This window comes from Terrapene carolina, unplaced genomic scaffold (assembly GCF_002925995.2).
Source record: "Terrapene carolina triunguis isolate 2854851 unplaced genomic scaffold, T_m_triunguis-2.0 Scaffold85, whole genome shotgun sequence".
Lineage (NCBI taxonomy): Eukaryota > Metazoa > Chordata > Testudines > Emydidae > Terrapene > Terrapene triunguis.
The window spans coordinates 54,603,594-54,625,798 of record NW_020664436.1 but is presented as its reverse complement, the minus strand read 5'-3'; the positions used below and the strand labels follow the sequence as shown (position 1 = coordinate 54,625,798).

General features: G+C 42.4%; 1 protein-coding gene across 2 annotated transcripts in view; it reads right to left on the bottom strand.

The window, feature by feature from the left end:
* Positions 1-22,205, bottom strand: part of SAMD3 (sterile alpha motif domain containing 3) — an 80,067-nt gene that overhangs the window by 54,125 nt on the left and 3,737 nt on the right. For both annotated transcript variants that reach the window (XM_024210782.3, XM_024210783.3), the window contains exons 2-3: positions 2,852-2,958; positions 1,886-2,075 (exon numbers count right to left, since the gene is read on the bottom strand). In XM_024210782.3, coding sequence (XP_024066550.2) covers positions 1,886-2,075; positions 2,852-2,930 — 269 coding nt within the window. In that variant the 5' untranslated portion in view covers positions 2,931-2,958. The remainder of the gene's footprint in view (positions 1-1,885; positions 2,076-2,851; positions 2,959-22,205) is intronic.

Genomic DNA, 22,205 nt, shown 5'->3' with positions numbered 1-22,205 from the left:
AACAAATGAAGCAGGGGTTCTACAGACAACATCCTTCGCTACACAACCCTGCATCATCCTCAGAGCAGGTCCATGCAGTGCACTGAATGAGGCAAGGGTGAAGTGGCGGGGGGGGGGGGGTCGAAGGGGATAGTATGTGATCATGCAATTAAAAACAGTATCATAATGTATGCGCACAAGGGGGCCAAATTAAAAGTACCATGCTCTATCTGGACCACCAATAGACAGGGATTGGACACTTTGCTCGGGGGGGGGGGGGGGGGGGGGGGGTTCATAGCTATTTGCTGACACCAGAGGAACAGAGACACTCAGGAATTCTTGAGTTCCATTCCAGGCTCTGGAGGGCAGTGTTCTCAAGTGGGCACAGACTTTTCCAAGCATGCTAAAGAGTGACCTGTTCTGCTCTATCTCCTCCAACCTGTCCCTGTTCCGGACCTGTCTCATCCCCACCCCTGACTCATCCACTGAATCCCATCCTCACTTAGGCTTTGTCTACACTAGAGACCTTACAGCAGCACAGCAGTACCACTGTTGCTGTGCCGCTGTAAGGTCTCCCATATAGCTGCTCTGTGCCAGCGGGAGAAAGTTCTCCCACCAGCATAATTAAACCATCTCTAAAAACCAGGAAATCCTAGCACCTCCCTGCCTCCTCCCCCCAATTCCCAGTCTGAGCCCCTACCCCATTTTCCCTCTCCTCCCCCTACTAGCCTCAAGTCCAAGACTCTGCCACCCCCAGGTCCAAGTCCCAGTCTTCCTGCACCTCCTTGTCCTAATCTATTTTCCCTACCCCCTTCCGTAGATCTGGCTCTTGTCCTCCCTGCATTCGAAATAGGCAGCTTCCTCCTCCAGGCTCCCCAGCAGAAGGCTCATTGAAAGCACAGGAGAGACAGGCCTTGTCAACTGTGCTCTCTGTTCAGGTACTCACAGATGAACCTGGCCCAGCGCACAGCAGTACAGAGCTGCAATTGCAGGGAAAGTCCAGTTGAACCCTGGACTGGAACATGCCCAGTTCAGTCAGAATCTTTGGGAAATTCAGCAGGCACAATCTTCTAAAATGTCTCTATTGAGCATTTGTGAACTGAGATTTTTCAAAGACTTATAACCTGGCCAAATTTGGGTGGATTTTCCGAGAATGGTAAAAGGCCCATCCCTGACACAAAGGCTGCCCCTCTGCCAAATTTCAAGTCCCCTCTCCAAACTATGAGTCGAGAGCATTTAGAAGAAAAGGTCCCACAATATTTTTAACAGGGACAAGTCCCCAGAATTTTTTAAAGTGGCAAAACATTTCTCCACAGCCTCATACTCAGGAACGTCTGAATTGTTTTGTATCAGAGGGGTAGCCGTGTTAGTCTGAATCTGTAAAAAGCAACAGAGGGTCCTGTGGCACCTTTAAGACTAACAGAAGTATTGGGAGCATAAGCTTTCATGGGTAAGAAGAAGTGAGGTTCTTACCCACGAAAGCTTATGCTCCCAATACTTCTGTTAGTCTTAAAGGTGCCACAGGACCCTCTGTTGAATTGTTTTGGAAGACTGGGCGGGGGGGGGTGGGGAGGGGGGTTAGAAATTAAGTCAAACATCCAGCATGGAATGTTTCAGCTAAAATGGTTATAGTCTGGCAAAGTTATAAACAACTGATTACAAAGTATTGTAAGGGCAATCAGCCCCACCTATAACAACTTGTGCAGCAACATTTACATCATGTCTAAACCCACAAAGTATTAAATTAAACATTTCAGCTGGGGTTCAAATTGTACAGAAGTTATATAACTTAACTATATAACATATTAGCTATGGAGCTAATGAATGCCAGCATGAAAACACAGAGGGAAGATTACAGCCATACTTAAACAGAATAATATTTTGTTTCACGCATGGACAGACTCACCCACTGTTTGCTTCTGGTGACTTTGGAGGAGTTATTTCACAACTGTAAGTAAAAGATTGTAGTCCATTATTCTGTTGCTGGTATTTATTAATCAGATCCATTAGTACTGCTTGGTGCCCAATTTTCTTCACCAGCTGCTGCACCATACGATCATTGAGAGCCAAAAGAGCTGCTCCGCTCACTTCTTCCTCTGAAAATTGAAGAGAAAAATATCCTTACATATTACTGTGTAGTAAGATTCTGAATACCTAATACAACATGATGTTACAAGGTAGGTGGTTCTCAAAGGCAAACATGGTTAGTTCTTCAACATCAACTGTAACACAAGATCATTTGTTTTCGCTACTATCCCTTCCAAAAAGCTGGGCAAGAATTTTAACTTATTTTACAAATTAGTGGTTTGATGTCTTCCAGTAACAAAATTCTGTGCCTTAGACACAAAGCAATTGACGAACTGGATATTTTAATATGTTAAGGCAGGCTTATTTACAATATACTGGTATTTTGTTAATGAGGGAAAACATTTTAGAGATTGCACAGCATGGTTGAGTGCCAGTCTCTCTCAATCCTTTGTACAGTACCATAAAACAAACTTTTACATATCGAAGTTGCATCACTACAAACACAGATATTAAATATTAAAATGGCCCTAAACAAATGCTAGTAAACCCAATTTTGTTCCTAGAAGGTGTATATGTTTATAGGTTTTCAGTCCCTCTCATAGCAGTTCTTCCAGACTATTCATAATAAATTTACAACCTCATTTTGATTTATCAGGTCTGAGCCAGTCCTCTCCCTAATAAATTCTGTTAAAAGCTGAAGTTACCCAACGGCAATTAAATACAAACATAAACAAAACTGAATACTATCCATAAACAAGAAATTAGAAGGTGGAAATTAAAAAACAGACTATACTTTTTTTCAAGCAGAGAGACAGGAAATATACATTTAACAAAAAAGACTTACCACGAAACTTAGGAACTAATTCTCCTAAATTTCTCTGCATCAACCAGTTGCAGACTTCATCAACTGACCAACTTTCCATCTTCAGGTGCTGCAATGGTAAAATTCCACTGTGGAATGAAAATAAAGGAATGTTTTATTTTTATGCTCCACTCCAGAGTCAGCTTCCCAAGACAACAGAATGCTCAGTCTTTCTGAGGCAGTGTTACATGCTCTGAGTAAAAACATGTATTGAGAAATAAAGCTGCTATTTACCTGCTAAAGTAATATCTATTTCAAGCAGCCAATTTTTCCAATTCCTTCTTTCTTCCCCTCCCCTTCTTTTCCTCCCTGATTTCCCTCTGTTCCTCTAACAAAAAACCTCATTCTTTATTACACAGAATGCTACCTGATCCTGTACCATTAACTCCCAGGTTTCCACACAAAGAAGAGAAAGGTGTGAAATTCACCACCACGCTCATCAGGAAATGGCTGACATTTTACAGAAAAAAAAAACAGATCAGATAAGAGTCTGTCACATATATGTTTATAGTAAATCGAGCACATTAACCCTCTCTCCACTACCAAGCAGTTAGTCAAGTGAACGCTTAAATCTTGATTACAAACAATTAAGGGCAATAAAAGCCTCTGGAAAATCCAGGGGAGGGGCAGACTACTTTTGTTGTTCACCATTCCCACGTTCTCTCTCAGGCTCAAACTATTGGTACGAAATGCATGTCACATGGATCATAATGATATTAGAGCAAATAGAAGGGCCCATTCTAGGAGGGACTCAGTTCCTTCAACTCCTATTTGATGGGACTGAGGGGACTCAGCACCATCCAGAATCGAGTCCTTAGGCATCCTACTTGCTGTACCCAAGTATTTTTATATTCCATGTGCCATATAGTCCTTCTCTAAAGAGCATGTCTGCTCTGATCTACTTATTTGAAACCAAGGTAAACCAAACCATGGTAAGTCACTTCTTACCCCAAAACATCACTAGGAGTTTGCACTGTTTTTTAATTTTTAAAAGAAAGGCCTATACAGATTAAAGGCCATCAACTGAAATGCCTTAAACATTACAATCCCTCCCTCCATAATAGCTTGAAATAAGATTCTTAATTTTATTTTTATTGATTTATTTAATCTGCTTTTAATTTGGTTTTAAAATGCCCAAGATGGTCAGTAACTTTAAGTAAGTAAGTAAATAAATAATTAAATGAAAAAATGAACAACTGCACTGGAAAGATATGATGTGCTTATACAGAGAAATTGCCTTCCCATCTTTATGACTCTTTTACAATTAAAACTCTAGAAAGACACCACTGTCATGAGTGTTTTTTTAATTTTTTTTTAATACTAAATTGATGTAATTTGGCTCTGCTGCATGGAAGTCAAGCACTCGCTGAATGCCATGGCAAATTTCGAAGAGCTAGAGAATTAGTTTCTAAGTAGTCAGAGAGGCAAAAACATTAGCTGACTCAAGAGAACTTTTTGGGTGGGCTAATCATTTTCCTTCCATGGGACATTAGACATACTAGACCCAACATTTTCTTACAATGCAGACATACATAAGGCCCTGATTCTGCAATGAACTCCATGAAGGTACGAGGGTCTGCCCATGTAAAGTTCATTGTAGGATGAGAGTCACAATTTGTCATACTGTAGGAGGGCAAAAAACATACCAAGCTTGAGAATAGGCATTTACATGTTACATGCTTCAATAATAATTCTCTCCCCCACACACCTCATTAGTTTTTAAATCATTAAAATAATTTAAAGTTCATCCATCTAAGATCAATATGCTTCAGAAACTGAAAAGGGTTAAATTAAAAAGGAATGTCTTTCTGAATTACAAGAGTGGATTTAATTTGATATGACAACAGTAGCCATACAACTCCTCCCCCAGGCTAAGCTGCAATAACAGGGTGTGAAAAGTCATTATTTGCTGAGAACTCTGGTGTAAATTAAAAATCACACCTTCCTGTCACACTTCTTGCTTCCTTGTGAAGAGTAGGACAAAAAAAAAAGTGTCTAAAAACTTGAAAGATAAAACAGAATGCAGAAGATACTTGCCTTAAGAGCCAAACAATAATAAAAAGGTAAAATACTTAAAAATGGGAAACTGCCAATAGCCCATACTATAAGAGCATTTTTAATCAGGTCATACCAAAACGCCAAATACTGTAGTTAATTGCAGCTATAAAAAGGGTCTGAACATGTAGCGTGTGTGATTACCTATTTTGCATGCAAATGACAGTCTATGCATGGAAATGCAGGTTCTGCACATTATTTTAAATGACAGCAGTTTACAGGAGTCATGTTTGAAAATTAGACTTATACAAGCGTTCATTACATACATACACTTCAAAGTATTTAACAACCACAGCTTAGTTTACAGATGCTTTAATACGGTAAAGGTAATGCGGGGAGAATAGAGAGCCCACCACTATTCTGGCACAGTTATGGAGCCAGCTAGAAACACTGAACATGGATACTGATATTCAGGCTCTTTGCTGCATAATTATTATTCACCGTAGAAATGTAGGCTGGAAGGGACCTCAAGGGATCATGTAGTCCAGCCCTCTGCGCTGAGGCAGGACCAAGTAAACCTAGACCATCCCTGACAGTTCTTTGTCCAACCTGTTCTCAAAGACCTCCAGTGATGGGGACTCCACAACCTCCACTGGAAGCCAATTCCAGAGCGTAACTACCCTTATAGTAAGAATTTTTTTCCTAATATCTAACCTAAATCTCCCTTGCTACAGATTAAGCCCATTACTTCTTGTTCTACCAACAGTGGCCATGGAGAACAACTGATCACAGTCCTCTTTATAACAGCCCTTAACATATTTGAAAACTATTATCGGGTTCCCCCTCAATCCTTTTTTCTCAAGACTAAACATGCCCATTTTTTAACCTTTCCTTATATGTCAGGTTTTCTAAACATTTTATCATTTTTGTTGCTCATGTTTATTACAGTAGAGCATAAGGACCAACCACGAATGGGGCCCTATTGTGCTAGTTACTGTACAAACAGTAGTAGAAGATATATTTATATACTATCAGTGCTTCAGAAGCAGAACAAAAAATGACAGCAGAAGCAATACTTTTAGCAATGTAGACCATAAAGTACAGATTGAACTCAGCATAGAGCTTCAATTTTCAAGAGCTCCTGCCTGTTTATGATTACTGCAATACAGCGTTAGCACTCGTTCTTCAAACATTTACTACTGGGGAGAGAACCTATTAGTCGAACTAGACATCAGCAGAATCCCACTGACATCCTCAGGACTACTCATGATAGTTAGTGCTTTTAGAATCGGTCCTCAGTTTAGAGCACGGGTAGGGAACCTTTTTTCTATCGGGGCCACTGACCCACAGAAAAAAATCAATCGGGGGCCACACACAGCCCCGTAGTGGGGGTGGGGGTACGAAGGCTCAGGGCTTCCCCTAGGCTCTGTGATGGGGCCAGAAATTAGAGCTTCGGGGTGCGAGAGGGGGCTCTGGGCTGGGGCAGGGGGTTAGGGTGTGGGGGGGAGGGAGGTAGGCTGTGGGAGGGGGTTCCAACCTGGGGCAGGAGGTTGGGTTGCGGGAGGAGGTTTGGGGTGCTGTCTCCAGCCGGGCGGCGCTTACCTCAGGCAGCTCCCAGTGGGCGGCGCAGCGGGGATAAGGCAGGCTCCCTGCCTGCCTTGGCTGCACACTGCTCCCAGAAGCAGCCGGCACATCCGGCCCCTAGGCAGAGAGGCCAGGCGGCTCTACACAGTGTGCGCTGCCTGCCCCCACAGGCGCTGCCCCCGCAGCTCCCATTGGCCACGATTCCCGGCCAATGAGAGCTGCGGATGCAGTGCTGGGGGGCGGAGGCATCACGCAGAGCTTCCCTGATCACCCCTCCACATAGGGGCCGCAGAGACATGCTAGCAAGCTGGTGCTCACGGCTCCAGCCTGGCGGAGGGGCACCAAGGCTTGGGGCTTTCAGCCCACGGTGTGGAGACCTGCCGCGGGCCAGACAAAGGGAAGCAGCAGGCAGGATCCGGTCTGCGGGCCGGAGGTTCCCCATCCCTGCTTTAGATTAAAAGGTCAGGAGTTTATTTTCTCAAAGCAAACTAAGTTAAATTTTAAAAAAATTCCCTAGAAGTGAGAGCCTCATTTTTTGAGCACTTTATCTCCAAAACACCTTTTCTGATTCAACTCTTCTGAATACATCTTGTCATGGCATAAGAACACACCAGTGAAATTTCAGGCTGATTTAGTTTTGAGGAAATTTGTGAAAGTGGAGCAGAAAAAAACAAAAACCACAGAACATAGAATGAATATTTTATTGCAACCTGGACTTTGAGGAAGCTATTTTGCCAGATAACAATGTTATTTCTTGGTTAGATTGGCCCAATGGCTTACAATCCTTTGAAAAGAGGAGAGATAAACTTCCAAATGAGTACAATGCGTGCCCCAGTATGAAACGTTTAAAAAGTTGTGCGAATCTAAGACTAGAATTTGACTCAGTTGGTGGGGGGAGGGGGGCAGGGGAGGCAGCACAGTCACAAAAGGGAGTTCAGGATAGAAAAAAATAAGTACGTTGTGAGTGTCAACTCCCAGGAGTTTGGAGAAAATTCTAGACAATGGTACAGCTAAGGCCAAGTCTACATTATAAACTTTTGCTGGCATACCTATGTATATCAGGGGTGTGAAGAGCTGTGATTTGTGACTCAACATAGCTGTGCTGGTAAAAGTCCTTAGAATGCAGTTTTGCCAGTATAGCTTATTTTGCTCCGGGGGGGAGGAGTTGTGCTAGAACAAGTTATACCAGCAAAAGTGCAGTTCTGTTGGTATAGCTGCGTCCACACTAACAGCACTTTGCCAGCATAGTATATTCATTTAGTGATAGCAGAAAAGCACTCCTATTGTAGACATAGCCTAAGATATTTGGCAGAATTCTATTTTTACTTTTTCACAATTTTGACTGATAATATTGATGTTCCTTATTAAGCATTTTTTTCAGTTTTTATTATTTAAATTTTCACAGTTCCACAAACTGATGGGTTTTAAGACTTTTTTAATTTTTATATTTTAAATTTTCATAGTTCCATGAAATTATGGGGTCGTTCAGATAATTATTTAATGATGGTAGACATTGAGATTCAAAATGTTAAACCTTTGTAAATCATTAAAACACAGCTCCTCAACATCATACGTCAAAATAGACAAAGTAAATATCCTTAAATCAACAATTCATACCTGTTTTTACTATTCATTCACTAGTCTCTTTTTAGCCTAACTGAAAAGTCTAAATCACTAGATTTTGACTAACAGATTCTCAGGCAACATTTTTCTTCCTTTGCCTATATGTAAATTTCTGTCACCAATGGAAATAGTTTTTCGTCAGTTTGTGTGTGTATGGTGAAATAGACATTTACCGATAGAAAAATCCTTCCAAGCCGAGATATAGAGAAGGTTCTTTATTGTCCCCTTTGTAATCCTGCTCTCTGCTCTCCTAGGCTGCAGGGTATACCTAATATTAAGATGTACCTAATACTTAAGATTTTCAGTGATGGTGCATCATTTTGGTTTAAGAAAAGAAGGCAGATTCATGAAACTAATAATAGCTCTATTTGGGACAGCCATAGAGCAAATTTAAAAAGCACAGTCTGAATACCAGTTGGTGACTTTGAAACATTCCCCTAAAAACTGTAAATATTTTTAAGAAGTTAAAAATTCACACAGCTTCTGCATCCCTTTTTAAAAAAGAATCTACATAATATTTTGGCATCTCATATCTTACTTCCAACTCATCCAATAATAAAAATCAGCTGTTACATACTTTATCCACTGATCTCAAAGCAGTTTACAAAAGTAAAGTAAGGGCATGGCTACACTTGCAGATGTAGAGCACTTTGAGTTAAACCAGCCTTCGTGGAGCGCAGTAGGGAAAGCGCTGCAATCTGTCCACACTGACAGCTTCAAGCGCACTGGTGTGGCCACATTTGCAGCGGCATTGGGAGTGGTGCATTATGGGCAGCTATCCCAGCATGCAAGTGACTGCAACGTGCTTTTAAAATGGGAGGGGTGGGGTGGAGTGTGACAAGGAGTGTGTTGTGTGTACGTGGGGGGAGAGAGAGTGGGTTTTTGGGGGGCTGAGAGCATGTCAGCATGCTGTCTTGTAAGTTCAGACAGCAGCAGACCTCTCCCTCTCCTGCCCGCCTCACACACACAGCATTCCACAGTAACGGCTTGCATGTCGGCTGTCAGAAATGGAGCTTTGAAAGGACATTTCTGCATTCCTACAGGAGTTCAAAACAATGACAAGAGCAACCACTTAACTTAAGGGGATTACAGGACGTTTCTAGAGGCCAATCAGAGTGCAGTAATGCAACACCTCGTTCACGCTGATGCCCGGGCGTTGTAGCCAAGGCGCAGCAAACGTTATTCCTCTCAGCGCTGTAGCCGTGGAGTCAGAGCGCTCTACTTGCCTTGCCAGTGTGGACGGGTAGTGCGCGCGCACACACACACACGCATACAGAACATTTATAGAAAGGTGGAATCTGTCACTAAAGTGGGAAATGTGATGAGTGAGGGTAAAACATGATAAAAAAGTATACCTTAACTGGATATTCCCTTGTTCCAGTCTAAGGCCTGGTCTACACTTACCCCCCAATTCGAACTAAGGTACGTGAATAACGTAGCTGAAGTTCGAAGTACCTTAGTTCGAACTTACCTCGGTCCACACGCGGCAGGCAGGCTCCCCCGTCGACGCCGCGGTACTCCTCTCGTATAGCTGGAGTACCGCAGTCGACGGCGATCACTTCCTGGTTCGACTTATCGCGTCCAGACAAGATGCGATAAGTCGAACCCAGAACTTCGATTCCCAGCCACCGAACTAGCGGCTGGGTGTAGACATACCCTAAGGCCTTCTGATGGAAGGCAGATAGGAACAATGCCATCTTAAATATGGTTGCATGTTTACACCATGAGGAGCACTTCACTGTGTGCACCAACCTTTTAAAAGCATAGACAGAAACTTTTGTTGTCAAAGAGTAACCACTACAAAAACAAAATCCCAACAACTTCTTGCTGACATTCTTCAGGCACATGCTAACAGAGTATTCCATTACAAGCTCACAGAAACTTGTGAATGCAGAATATCATTGGAATTCTGATTCCCTGCTTCAAGCTGAAGCACTCTTTAGAATACGAATACAATATAATCTCATGAAGAGTGACTGATTCAGAACAGAAGAATTTTACAGGTTAGGAAAGAAAATTGCATCAAGTGGTCTATCCACAATGAATGTTCTATACATTTTGACATACAGCATCATATAACTTATTCTGTTGCCACACATAATTCACGTTACGTTTGGTACTAAACATGCATGTCCAGAGCCTCCCGCTGCCCTTTAATTAATGCATACACACACACCAAGAGCCTCTCACTGCCCATTAACAATGTTCTCCAATAATCCAGATAAAGATTAGAAGGAACTCTGAATTTAAATTAGACAAGTTAAAAAGTCAAGCCATTGACATAGTTCAGCGGCTTACCAAAATACATCACGTCATTCAATGCTTATAATTTGAGTAACACAAGAGTCATAAACAACAATAATGGTTGCTTCCATTGTGCCTCTTTTTGATTCACTGTCTAAAAACATGATGTTTAAAAAGGATGAATACATTATTTCCAACTCTGTAGTAAAATAACTTAAGGCTATTGAGACCCAAAATAAATGTGCACAAAAAGGAGTATGTAAGGCTATGTCTACACTATAGACCTTACAATAGCACAGCTGTACTGCTGCAGCTGTGCCACTGTAAGGTCTCCCATGTAGCCGCTCTATGCCAACAAGAGAGAGCTCTCCCATCGGCATAATTAAACCACCCCCCACGAGTTGCAGTAGCTATATGGGTGGGAGAGCATCTCCTGCTGACATAACACTGTCCACACCAGCGCTTCGGTCAGTGAAACTTATGTCGGTCAGGGGTGCTAGTATAGACATAGTCCAAGACAAAAAAGTTTGGGAACTAGTATTCTAGAGAACTGCTTACTGCACTGTCTTCTATCTTCAGTATTTCTGCATCACATACATTTTTGAACAAGTAACCAGAAAAGCAGTGTTAAGCTTATGATATAGGGCTTGCCTACACAGTTTTTGTACTAAGATAGCTAAGCAGTGTTTCTAAATTGACCAGTGCTTGAGTCCTTAAAAAAAGTAGTGCAGGAACGCATGTCCAACACTATCACTCATAAGTGATAGCACTGCAAAGTGGGGCAGCTTTTTCTGGGTTCGGGAGCCCCAGGAGCCCCATGGCAGCAGGTTCCGCACTGCCCCTCATCTTACCCCGTACACCTTGACACCACCTGTCAGGGGCTACACTGCACTCCGACACCCTCAGAGGCTCCTCCCATCTTTAACATTCAATTTTTCATGTGAACCACCACTTGGGTCACAGTTTACTGTTGATGCTTGGTTGCTGGATGACAGAGGTAGCTTCTTTTGGATACTGTTCTCAGAGGACTGCTCATCATATGTATCAACTCTGCTGTGCAGTTTTAATCATTAGTGTCATCTTCATCATGAATAAAACCACAATTAACATATCCTCCACTTTCAACACAAGGCTGGGTGAAAGCCAGGCAAGCAGAGCCAGAAGCAAGAGGATAAAAGCAGCTACTAATGACTTCAGGACATTCACAATCTACTTTGTTATACTTACCCACAAAGGCACCAAATTCTACGTTACTATCCATCAGCAGCATTGGTCTCCAGCCAACTCCTTGGTGCATCTCGGAAACGGGCCGAAGATCCTCGCTCTTCCTCCACTCCATCCCGGGATGGAGAGAGTGAGAGGAACGTACCTCCAACACACTGTTAAACTCAGCTCTACCCAGAGCCAGTGAGGACAGTATCACAGACCCTCTGCAGCGGGGGGATGGGTATAAACCATCCAGCCACCTTATCATAAGTGATAGCATCAAAAGTACTGGAACAGTGCTCCAGAATGTTCTGGCATGACTCAAGCCCTGAAATCAATATAAGCACCTTTTTTACTACTAAAGCTATGTTCGTGCACTGATTTAACTATGGCAATTTCTAAACCAATTAAGTTAAATCAGTACAAAAATTATATGTAGACTAGCCCTTACAGAACAGGTTCTGTAAAAAACTAAGCCTTCCTTATTGTAATGTTTGTTCACACACCAAGAAAGTTGTGCACATACATACAATACAAGCCTTTGTTCTCATGCACCTCTGATATCTAATGAACACTTAACAAAAAGATGTTCTTGTCGCCTTTGATGTGGGGAACCACACCTATTTCTTAACAGGTGCATTCAGAGTAGTCTCTTTTGACTTCAAAGTCACATGTGTGAAGGTTTGCTGAACCAAGCCCTAGATGGAGATTCCAAGTGCTCATCACCATCTATGCACTGTGGCAAACAACAACACGTTAGGCTGTTTCACATACATTTGTTGTGTATTCACTATGGGTAATGAATAAGAGTGTAACGATGCTGGTTCTGGCGGGACCCAACTGAGAGTGCCAATTCAGGACAAATTGCTTAAAGAAGGGCAGTTACAGCCCAAGGCTGGGGTTTTTCCACCTCTAAAAGATTAAAAATAACTGAGACACTTGCATCCACCTTTAAAGTAAGAGTGCCCTGCTGTTTAGGGACTTGAACCTCTATTGTAATTGTACTGTGGTGTTTCAGTTTTTGGCCATTCCAAAAAGCTGCTTTTCAAGTTGGTGACCAGAGAGCACCAGGCATACATCAAAACGTTAGATTGATCTTTGCAGTTCTGTCTCTTAGGGCTTGTCTACACTGGCATCCTAAATTGGCAGCGGCATTGATTTAGCGGGTCTGGTGAAGACGCAATAAGTTGATGGCAGAGCGCTCTTCCGTCAACTTCAATACTCCACCTCCTAGAGAGGCAGAAGCTAAGTCGGTGGGAGACACCGCGTTAGGTCAACATAACTTACATCAACTTAAGTGGCAGTGTAGATCAGGCCTTACTGCCCCAGGGAGTGGACAAACAAAGTTCAGTGTGTCTTATGTATACCATAAACACTGTATAATGCATAGCAAAGCACTGCTCAAAGCAAACAACTCAAAATATATAGAATCAGAAATACAGAAAAAGGGAGACTAAAGCATGTGAGAGAGACAAGACATATATAACCTTAGAAATGTAGGGCTGGAAGGGATCTCTGAAGGTCATGTAGTCCAGCCCCCTGTGCTGAGGCAGGACCAAGTAAACCTATGCTATCCCTGATAGGTGGTGTCCAACCTGTCCTCAAAAACCTCCAGTGATGAAAATTCCACAACCTCCCTTGGAAGATTATTCCAGTCCTTAAGTATCCTTATAGTTGGAAAGTTTTTCCTAATATCTAACCTAAATCTCCCTTGTTGCAGATTAAGTGCATTTCTTCTTGTCCTACCTTCAGTGGACACAATGAACAGTTGATCTCAGTCCTCTTTATAATGGCCCTTAACTTATTTGAAGATTCATCAGATTCCCCCCCCTCAGTCTTCTTTTTCTCAAAACTAAACATACCCCGTTTTTTTAACCTCTCCTCATAGGCCAGGTTTTCTAAATCTTTTATCATTTTTGTAGTGCTCCTCTGGACTCTCTGGAACAATTTGACCACATATTTCTTAAAGTGTGGTGCCCAAAACTGGACATAATATTCCAGAGGCCTCACCAGTGCTGAGTAGAGCAGGACAATTACCTCCTGGGTCTTACATAGTACACTCCTATTAATACACCCCAGAATATTAGCCTTTTTCACAATTGCTTCATATTATTGGCTTTGTATACTCTTGGTATTGTTCTCCTTGTATAGCTCTTTCTGTTTTGGTCTCCTTCTGCTGGCCTGTGTATAGCTGCTCTTACATTATCTTTAAAAGATTCTGAAGGGCAGAGGAAAAACTTGAACACAAGATCCTTTCGGGACACAGAATTCCAGCTGCAGCTTCACCAGTGCTGAGTAGAATGGGACAATTATCTCCCATGTCTAACATACAACACTCCTGTTAATACATCCCAGAATATTAGCCTTTTTCATAACTGTATCACATTTTTTACTCATATTCAATTTGTGATTCACAATAATCCCCAGATCCTTTTCAGCAGTACTACTGTCTAGCCAGATATCCTCTCTTTTGTAGTTGTGCCTTTGATTTTTCCTTCCTAGGTGTAGTACTTTGCACTTGTCTTTATTGAATTTCACCTTGTTGATTTCAGACCAATTCTCCAATTTGTCAAGGTTGTTTTGAATTCTAATCCTGTCCCCCTCAGTGCTTACAACCCCCTCTTAGCCTGGTGTCATATACAAACTTTACAAGCATACCCTCCATTCCATTATCCAAGACATCAATGAAAATATCAAATAGTCCCATACTCAGGACTAACCCCTCCAAGACTAACTAGATATGTCCCCCCAGTTTGACAGCAAGCCACTGAAAACTATTCTTTCAAACAGTTTTGCACCCACCTTATACTAATTTCATCTAGACCATATTTCCCTAGTTTGCTTATGAGAATGTCATGTGGGACTGTGTCAAAAAACCTTACTAAAATCAAGATAAGTTATATCTACTCCTCCTCCTCCTCCCCATCACCTCACCCCCAATCCACTATGCCTGTAGCACTGTCAAAGAAGGATGTTAGATTGTTCTGGCCTGATTTGTTCTTGACAAATCCATGTTGATTATTACTTTTAACCCTATTATCCTCTAGGTGCTTACAAACTGAATTTTCAATAATTTGTCCCAGGTATCAAAGTTAGAATTATAGACCAGTCAGCCTATGTCCTCTTTGTTTCCCTTTTTAAAGACAGGGACTTTTTTTGCCCTTTGCCAGTCCGCTAGGACCTCACCCTTCCTCCATGAGTTCTCAAAAGGTTATCTCTAACAGTTCTGAGATTGCTTGAGCTAGTTCCTTAAGTACCCTAGTGTGAATTTCATCTGCCTACTTGAATACATCTAACTTATCTCAATATTCTTTAACCTGTTCTTTCCCTATTTTGGCATGTGTTTCTTCCTGCTTGTTGTCAATATTAACTGTGTTGACTATCTGGTCACAATTAACCTATTTAGTGAAGACTGAAACAAAATAGGCATTAACCACAACAGCCTTCTTGATATCATCTGCTATTAGCTCTCCTTCCCTGCTAAGTAGAGGACCTACACTTTCCTTCATCTTTCTCTTGCTCCTGATGCAATTAAATAACTTCTTCTTTTTACCTTGTAGGTCCTTTCTAGGTAAAACTCGTTTTATGCCTTTGCCTTTCTGATTTTGTTCCTACATGCTTCTGCTATTCTTTTGTACTCCTCCTTAGCAATTTGTCCATGTTTCCACTTTCTGTAGGATTCCTTTTTGGTTTTCAGGTCATTAAAGAGCTCTTGATGTAGCCATATTAGTCTCTTACTATTCTTCATATCTTTCCTTCACGTGAGCATTGTTTGCTGTTGTGCCTTTAATGTTGTCTCTTTGAGAAACTGCCAGCTTTCCTGAATTCCTTTTCCCCTTAGATTTTCTTCCCATTGGACCTTATCTACCAGTTCTCTGAGTTTGTTAAAAAGTTTTTTGAAGCCCACCGTCCTTATTCTCCTGCTCTCGTTCCTTCCTTTTCTTAGAATCATGAATATATTATTTCATGATCACTTTCACCCAAATTGCTTCCAATCTTCAGATTTGCAACAAACTCCTCCCTGTTAGTCAGAGGCAAGTCTAAAATGGCCATTCCCCTGGCTACTTTTTCCACCTTCTGAAACAAAACTTTGTCCCAACTACATTCCAAGAACTTATTGGACATTTTGGGTTTGCCATATTACTTCTCCAACAGATGTCTGGGGAGTTAAAGTCTCCCATTACCACTAGTCTTGTGCTTTGGATATTTCTGTTATTTGTTCTAGAAATGCCTCATCCACTACCTTGTCCTGATTTGGTGGTCTATAGAAGACCCCTACCATGACATTGCCCCTCTTTCCCCCCTTTTATCATCATCCAGAGACTTTCAACTGGTCTGCACCTCACTTCCTTCTGCACCTCAGAACAAGTGTATACATTCTTGATGTATAATGCAATACCTCCTCCCTTTTTCCCCTGCCTGTCCTTCCTGAACGAACTACATCCTTCTATACCAATATTCCAGTCATGAGGCAAGTCAGTTAACCTCTCTGTGCTTCAGTTTTCCTCATCTGTGAAATCAGGATAAATATGGTCTCCCACCCTCTATCTGTCTTGTCTACTTAGGCCCCAATCCTGCAAACACACATGTGCTTAACTTTAGTACCATGAATAGTCATCTCAGGCTACTAAAGTTAAGCACGCATGTTAAAATGTTTAGGATCAGGGATTATAAACTGTTTTTTCTTATTATGTGTTCGTGCCATGTCATTGTACAATGGAGACCTGACCTAAGTTTGAGATTCCAGGTGGTACCATAATATACAATATAAATATGCAGTCCTTCAGCAAATGTAATAATTAGTACTCAAACTGCAGTAAAAACAGGCATATTGACCCTCTGCACAAACAGCTGTTCTACAATGCAGCATCTGAGCGTATAGCCACCTGATTCAATTTGCTCCCACTCTATTCTATATAGATTCTTATATCACATGCATCATTGCATGGTTTAAAAAAAGAGGTAGTATGCCCATCATGAGGCAGTCTTTATCGGCAATCCCTCGAGGTTAAGGATGATCTCTTTCACGGGTTTTATTTTTCATGGGTTCTTTGGTGACTGAGGAGTCCGATCCCTGAGCCACAGGCTTGTTGGCAGACATTGCAGGTGGTGTTAGAAGACAGGGTTGGGCCACAATTGCTGTGTGACAGTTATCTTTCCTTTCTTTTCTGGCGTTTTTCTGCAACCAGGAGAAGGCGATTTTCCTCAAAAGTGGACGTTTCCTCTCTGACAAGTCTTCGCCAGTTATCCCTATCCTGAGCTGCTGTCTCCCAGCGTGTGGTTTCAATGCCACATCTCTTGATGTTTACCTTGAGGGTGTCTTTAAAGCGTTTCTTTTGGACTCCCTGTTTCCTTTGGTGAGTTGGGCGTACAGTAGTTGTTTTGGTAAGCATATATCAGGCACGAGGACACAGTGCCCGCTCCGACTCAGCTGGTGCTGGATAATCAGGGCCTCAACACTGAAGATGCTGGCCTCTGTGAGGACACTGACATTAGTGTGATGATCCTCCCACTTTATGTTGAGGATCTTCCAAAGAAAGTGCTGGTGCTGACGTTCCAGGTTTTTCAGGTGTTTTCTATAGGTCACCCAACTCCCCCAGCCATAGAGGAGAGTTGGCATTACCACCACTTTATAAACTAAAAGTCTAGGATGTGTTCTGATGTTGTGATTGTTGAACACCTGGCGAGACAGTTTGCCAAAAGCAAGGCTGGTGCAGCAAATTCTGTGCTGAATCTCGACATCTATGTCTGCCCTCTGTGAAAGATGGTTGCCAAAATAGGCAAAGTATTCTACATTTTCCAGTTCTTCTTTGTCAGTGTAGACCTTCCTTGCTGGGTCTGATGATTGACCGGGGAGTGGCTGGTGGAGAACGTTTGTTTTGCCGATGTTCAGAGTTAGCACTAAGCTTTTGTAAACTTCAGAGAAGCAATTAAGGGCTGTTTGTAGATCCTCCTTTGAGTGTGTAACTACAGCAGAGTCATCTGCGCACTGGAGTTCGGTTATTGTTGCCAATATTACTTTATTCTGGCATAGAGACGAGCAAGGTTGAAGAGGTTGCTGTCAATCCGATATTGGATGCCAATGCCCTGGGGTAGACTGTTTTGGGTTAGTGTTTTCATAGCTGCTAAGAAAATGGAGAAAAGGGTGGGTGCCAGTACACAGTCTTGTTTTCCGCCAGTTTGGATGACAAAGGGCTCAGAGGTAGAGCAACTGCACAGGATAGAGGTAGTCATCTGTCGTGGAGGAGTCTTACAATGGTGATAAATTTGCTTGGGCAGCCAAACTTTGACATGATTTTCCACAGAGCCTCACAGTTGACAGAGTCAAAGGCTTTGGTCAGATCGATAAAGGCCACATACAGCTTCTGGTGGTGTTCTTGACATTTTTCCTGGATCTGCCTGGCTGCGAAAATCATGTTGGTGGTGCCTCGTGATAGTCTGAAGCCAAACTGGGATTCTGGAAGTACTTCCTCTGCAAGAGGGAGCAGGTGATTCAGTAAGATTCTAGCAAGAATCTTCCCAGCGATGGAGAAGAGGGCAACGCCTCAATGGTTGCCACAGTTGGCCCTGTCTCCCTTTTTGAAAATGGTGACGATGTTAGCATCATGTACAGCAGGGACTTCTTCATTGCACCAGATTTTGAGGAGCAGCAAGTGAAGCTTGTTAGTCAGTGTTTCCCCCCCCACTTTCAGTACTTCAGATGGTATGCCATCAGGACCTGGTGCTTTATTGTTCTTCATTTGTTTAATTGCTTTGTAGACCTCCTCAGGTGTTGGCGGGTTGACAAGAGTTTCCCAGATTGCGTGCTGAGGGATGGAGTCTCTGGTGTCGTCAGTCACAGTTGATTCTCAATTTAGAAGCTTTTGGTAGTGTTTCTTCCAGCGCTCTTTGACAGATTCGTTATCTTTAAGAAGAGTACTACCATCTTCGGATCTCAGAGGTGTGAGGCCAGGGTCTTTGGTCCATACAGGGTCTTTGTGTCACAAAAAAAGCTCCACAGATCATGTTTATCAGCAAATGTTTGGATTTCTTTTGCTTTGTCCTCCCACCATTTGTTTTTGATTTCTTGGATCCTCCTTTGAACTTCAGCTTTGAGCTGATGGAAAGAGCTCTGCTTCTGACTGGATAGTGGTTGGTTTTGCCACTCGCAGAAAGATTTTCTCTTCTGGTCCAAAAGGGCTGTAATCTCAATGTTGTTGTTGTCGTCAAACCAGTCCTGATGGCGGCGGGTAGCAAAGCCGATGAATTTCTCACAAGCCTCATGGATGGTCTCTTTTAGGGCTTCCCAGTCTTCTTCAACACTTGTGTTGTCATTTCCAGGTGTGCATTTGGTCAATATTTCACTGAGGAGTCTTTGGAAGTTCTCTTGGTGCACTGAGGACTGAACTCTTTGGATGTTGTATTGCCATCTGTGTGATTTGGATTGCTTTCTATGTTTCTGTGCAATCCTGATGGACATGACTGACCTCACCAGGCAGTGGTCAGTCCAGCAATCATAGGCTCCTCTCATGACACAGGTGATTTGAACATCTCTTAGATCCTGTGTTCTTACAATGACAGTCAAGGAGGTGCCATTTTTTTCATTGGGAGTGTTGCCAAGTTGTTTGTACTTGTTGCTTTGTCTGAAGATTGTGTTTGTGATCACAAGGTAGTGCTCTGCACACTTGCGGAGTAGAAGGATGCCATTGGAATTGGTCTTGCCCACTCCTTCCTTCCTTCCTAATGGTGCTATTCCATACATTAGAATCTCGGCCAACTCTTGTGTTAAAGTCTCCTAAAAGGATTATCTGATCTGTTTTTAGAATGGATGACAAAATTTTATCAAGGTCGGTGTGAAAGGATTCTTTCTGTTCTTCTTCAGCATCAAGTGATGGTGCATATGCACTGATGACAGTGGCAAATGACTTATTGACCAATTGGATGCGCAGGGTCATAAGGCATTCACTGATGCCGATGGGAAGCTCAGTCAGGTGGTTGCCTAGAAGGTTCTTGATTGCAAAGCCAACACCGTGTATTCGCTTGTTGCTTGCTGGTTTTCTTTTCCAGAAGAAAGTGTAACTGCCCCCTCTTCCCTCAAGGGGCCTTCATCTGCACGTCTTGTTTTGCTGAGAGCAGCGATGTCGACATTATACCTCGAGAGATCTCGGGCAAAAATTGCTGTTCTGTGTTTGGGTCTTTCACTTTTTGATTCATCTAGTAGGGTACGGACATTCCAAATTGCAAGAAACATTTTTGTTTTTCCAACTAAATTGGGAATGAGCCCTCTGGACGTGGTTATCCAGTCAGGTATGGTGGGATAGCCTATGTTTGGGGCACCTTTTCTAGTGCCTTCCCCATATGGGGTGAGAAGAGGGGTTCCTAAAAAGGCCTGCTCAGTCAGGCCCGCTGCTGCCAAAAATGCCCCCCCATCCCAGTCCAGGGGCACATGACAACCATATTGCAGTCACCGCCTGCTTGTGTGTCTGTGACTAGGGACTCCTGGTGATCACTTCACCTGTCCCCATCACCACTCACCCATCACTGCAGGACTCTTATGGATTGGGGTGGGGGAAAAGTTCTTCCTCTGAAAGAAGCCTGTGTTTGATTAGTTTAATGTGGAAGAGCTGTTGCACACCAGCAGCCACATAAATCTTGGCAGAAGAGGCACCAGTGTCCGGTGGCAAGGAGGTCCAAGACAACCGTGAGTTTCTTCTTCATTGCAGCATTTGTCTGCCTTCACAGCCGTTGAGAGGTGATACTGCTTCATCCACCTGTTCTGCCGTTGAGGTCTTATACTAGGGTGTGTTGGGCTGCACTTCGTCTGGTACCTCACCTTCGATCTTACTGCCATGAGTGTCCCTGCCAGGAGTACAGGACTCCCAACGGCATTGCTCTTAGAGTCTTAAGTATACGCACGTTTCTCCACCACATCAAGGTGACAGCCCAAAGAGAAGTAATATATTACTAAATGCATTTTATCTAGTAAACTTCTATCAACAATAATATCTAGGTGCTCTTTGCATGCATTTTTATGAGAGATAAAAACAGATTTAAAAATTTTATTAAAGCTAATGTTAAAAAAAATTATATAATACATAGGTTGAGAAAACAGTGTCTGTACATCTGGGTATAGTGCTTAGATTATCCACAAATACAAAGTTAGTTTTTAATAGTCATATGATACATAGAGTACATAATCAGCAATAACCCAAATTTAAGTGAATAGATTAACAATACAGTTTAGATATTAGAATCCGAATACTCAGGTACATCACTCATGAAAAGTTGTAAGGAGATTTGGTTGTGGAAAGCAAAATATATCAATGAGTGGAGATTGTCCCTCAGTAATTGAGAATTTGGTTGGTTGTCCATTTAGAAAATGCAATCCATAAGGAAAGTATTTGTTACTTTCCTGACTGCGCTTCTCATCGGCACTCCAGCTCATCCCTCCTGGTATTGCCGATGTCCAGTGATGTGTTCTATGTAGATGTCCCTCGACCACCTGATGGCATCTGACACCATGAGTTGCCGCATCAGCCGAGTGTAGTGTTGACCAATTCCGCATTCTCTCAGCACTCGCTCGTTACTGGGGTCCCATGCACCTAAGGCTCCAACGATCAGTGCGTGTGTCTGGGAACTCTTAGCTCTCAAGGTTTTGGCCAGTGGGTCATATTTCTCTACCTTTCGAGCTCAGGCATCATGGAAGGCTGGCGTCCTGTTCTCGAACAGCACTGTGATGTCCATACTACCGGAGGAACATAGCTCTCCTCTTCCCTCAGGATCCCTTACTTATAAGGTGGGATTCCACCAATCAATTAAGTAAGCACTTGCATGAAGTGATGAATCTTGCACTATGTCCAGAAGGTAGCAGGATTTGGACTCTACCTGATAGCTGGTGGTAGCAAGTTCCACTGCCATGAGCCTGTCACTGACAAGGCTCTCCTCAGTGTTTATGGGGTATACCGTGATTTCCATCAACCAAGGCTGTGTCCTTGAAACAGCCAGTCAACAGTATTCAAACATTTGTGCAATAGGACCCAGGACTGTACAGACAGTGCAGAGAGTGCCAAGCAATAAGACCAGCCTACTAAAATTCTGGAATCTCCCCCAACATTTGAAACCATATAATGAGTAGGAGAGAGAAGGGTTAAGAGTGAAAGGGAAGAAATCAAAGAGAAACTGAAATGAAACCACTATAGTCACCAATAAAATAAAACAATCATAGCACCACAACGAATCTCACCAGTCAGCACAATCACCTTCTATTTGCATCGCTAAAGCATTCTGTTCCAGAATTGACTATTACATACTTGGGAAAATGTACACATTAATTATGTGTTAATCTATAATAGTCAACCTGGTACATCATTTTTACAATGACATAATTTGGACCATGTTGTAACCTGATTTTTTCCTTCAAAGCTTTACACTACTGAGTGCAATGTGTATAAACATGGCCAAATCTCTTTCTGCAAATGAGTATATTGTCATGTATTTGAAAATAAATAAATTACTGTTCTCAGCTGCACTATAATGTGTCTGTTTTCTGAAAAATGTCTACATAAAACTACCTCATTATACTTAGGGCGGGTCTACACTGAAACATACATCGGAATAGCTATGTCTCTCAGAGGTGTGAAAAATACACACCCCTGAAAGATGTAACTATGCCAACCTACCCCCCAGGCTAGATATTGCTAGGTTG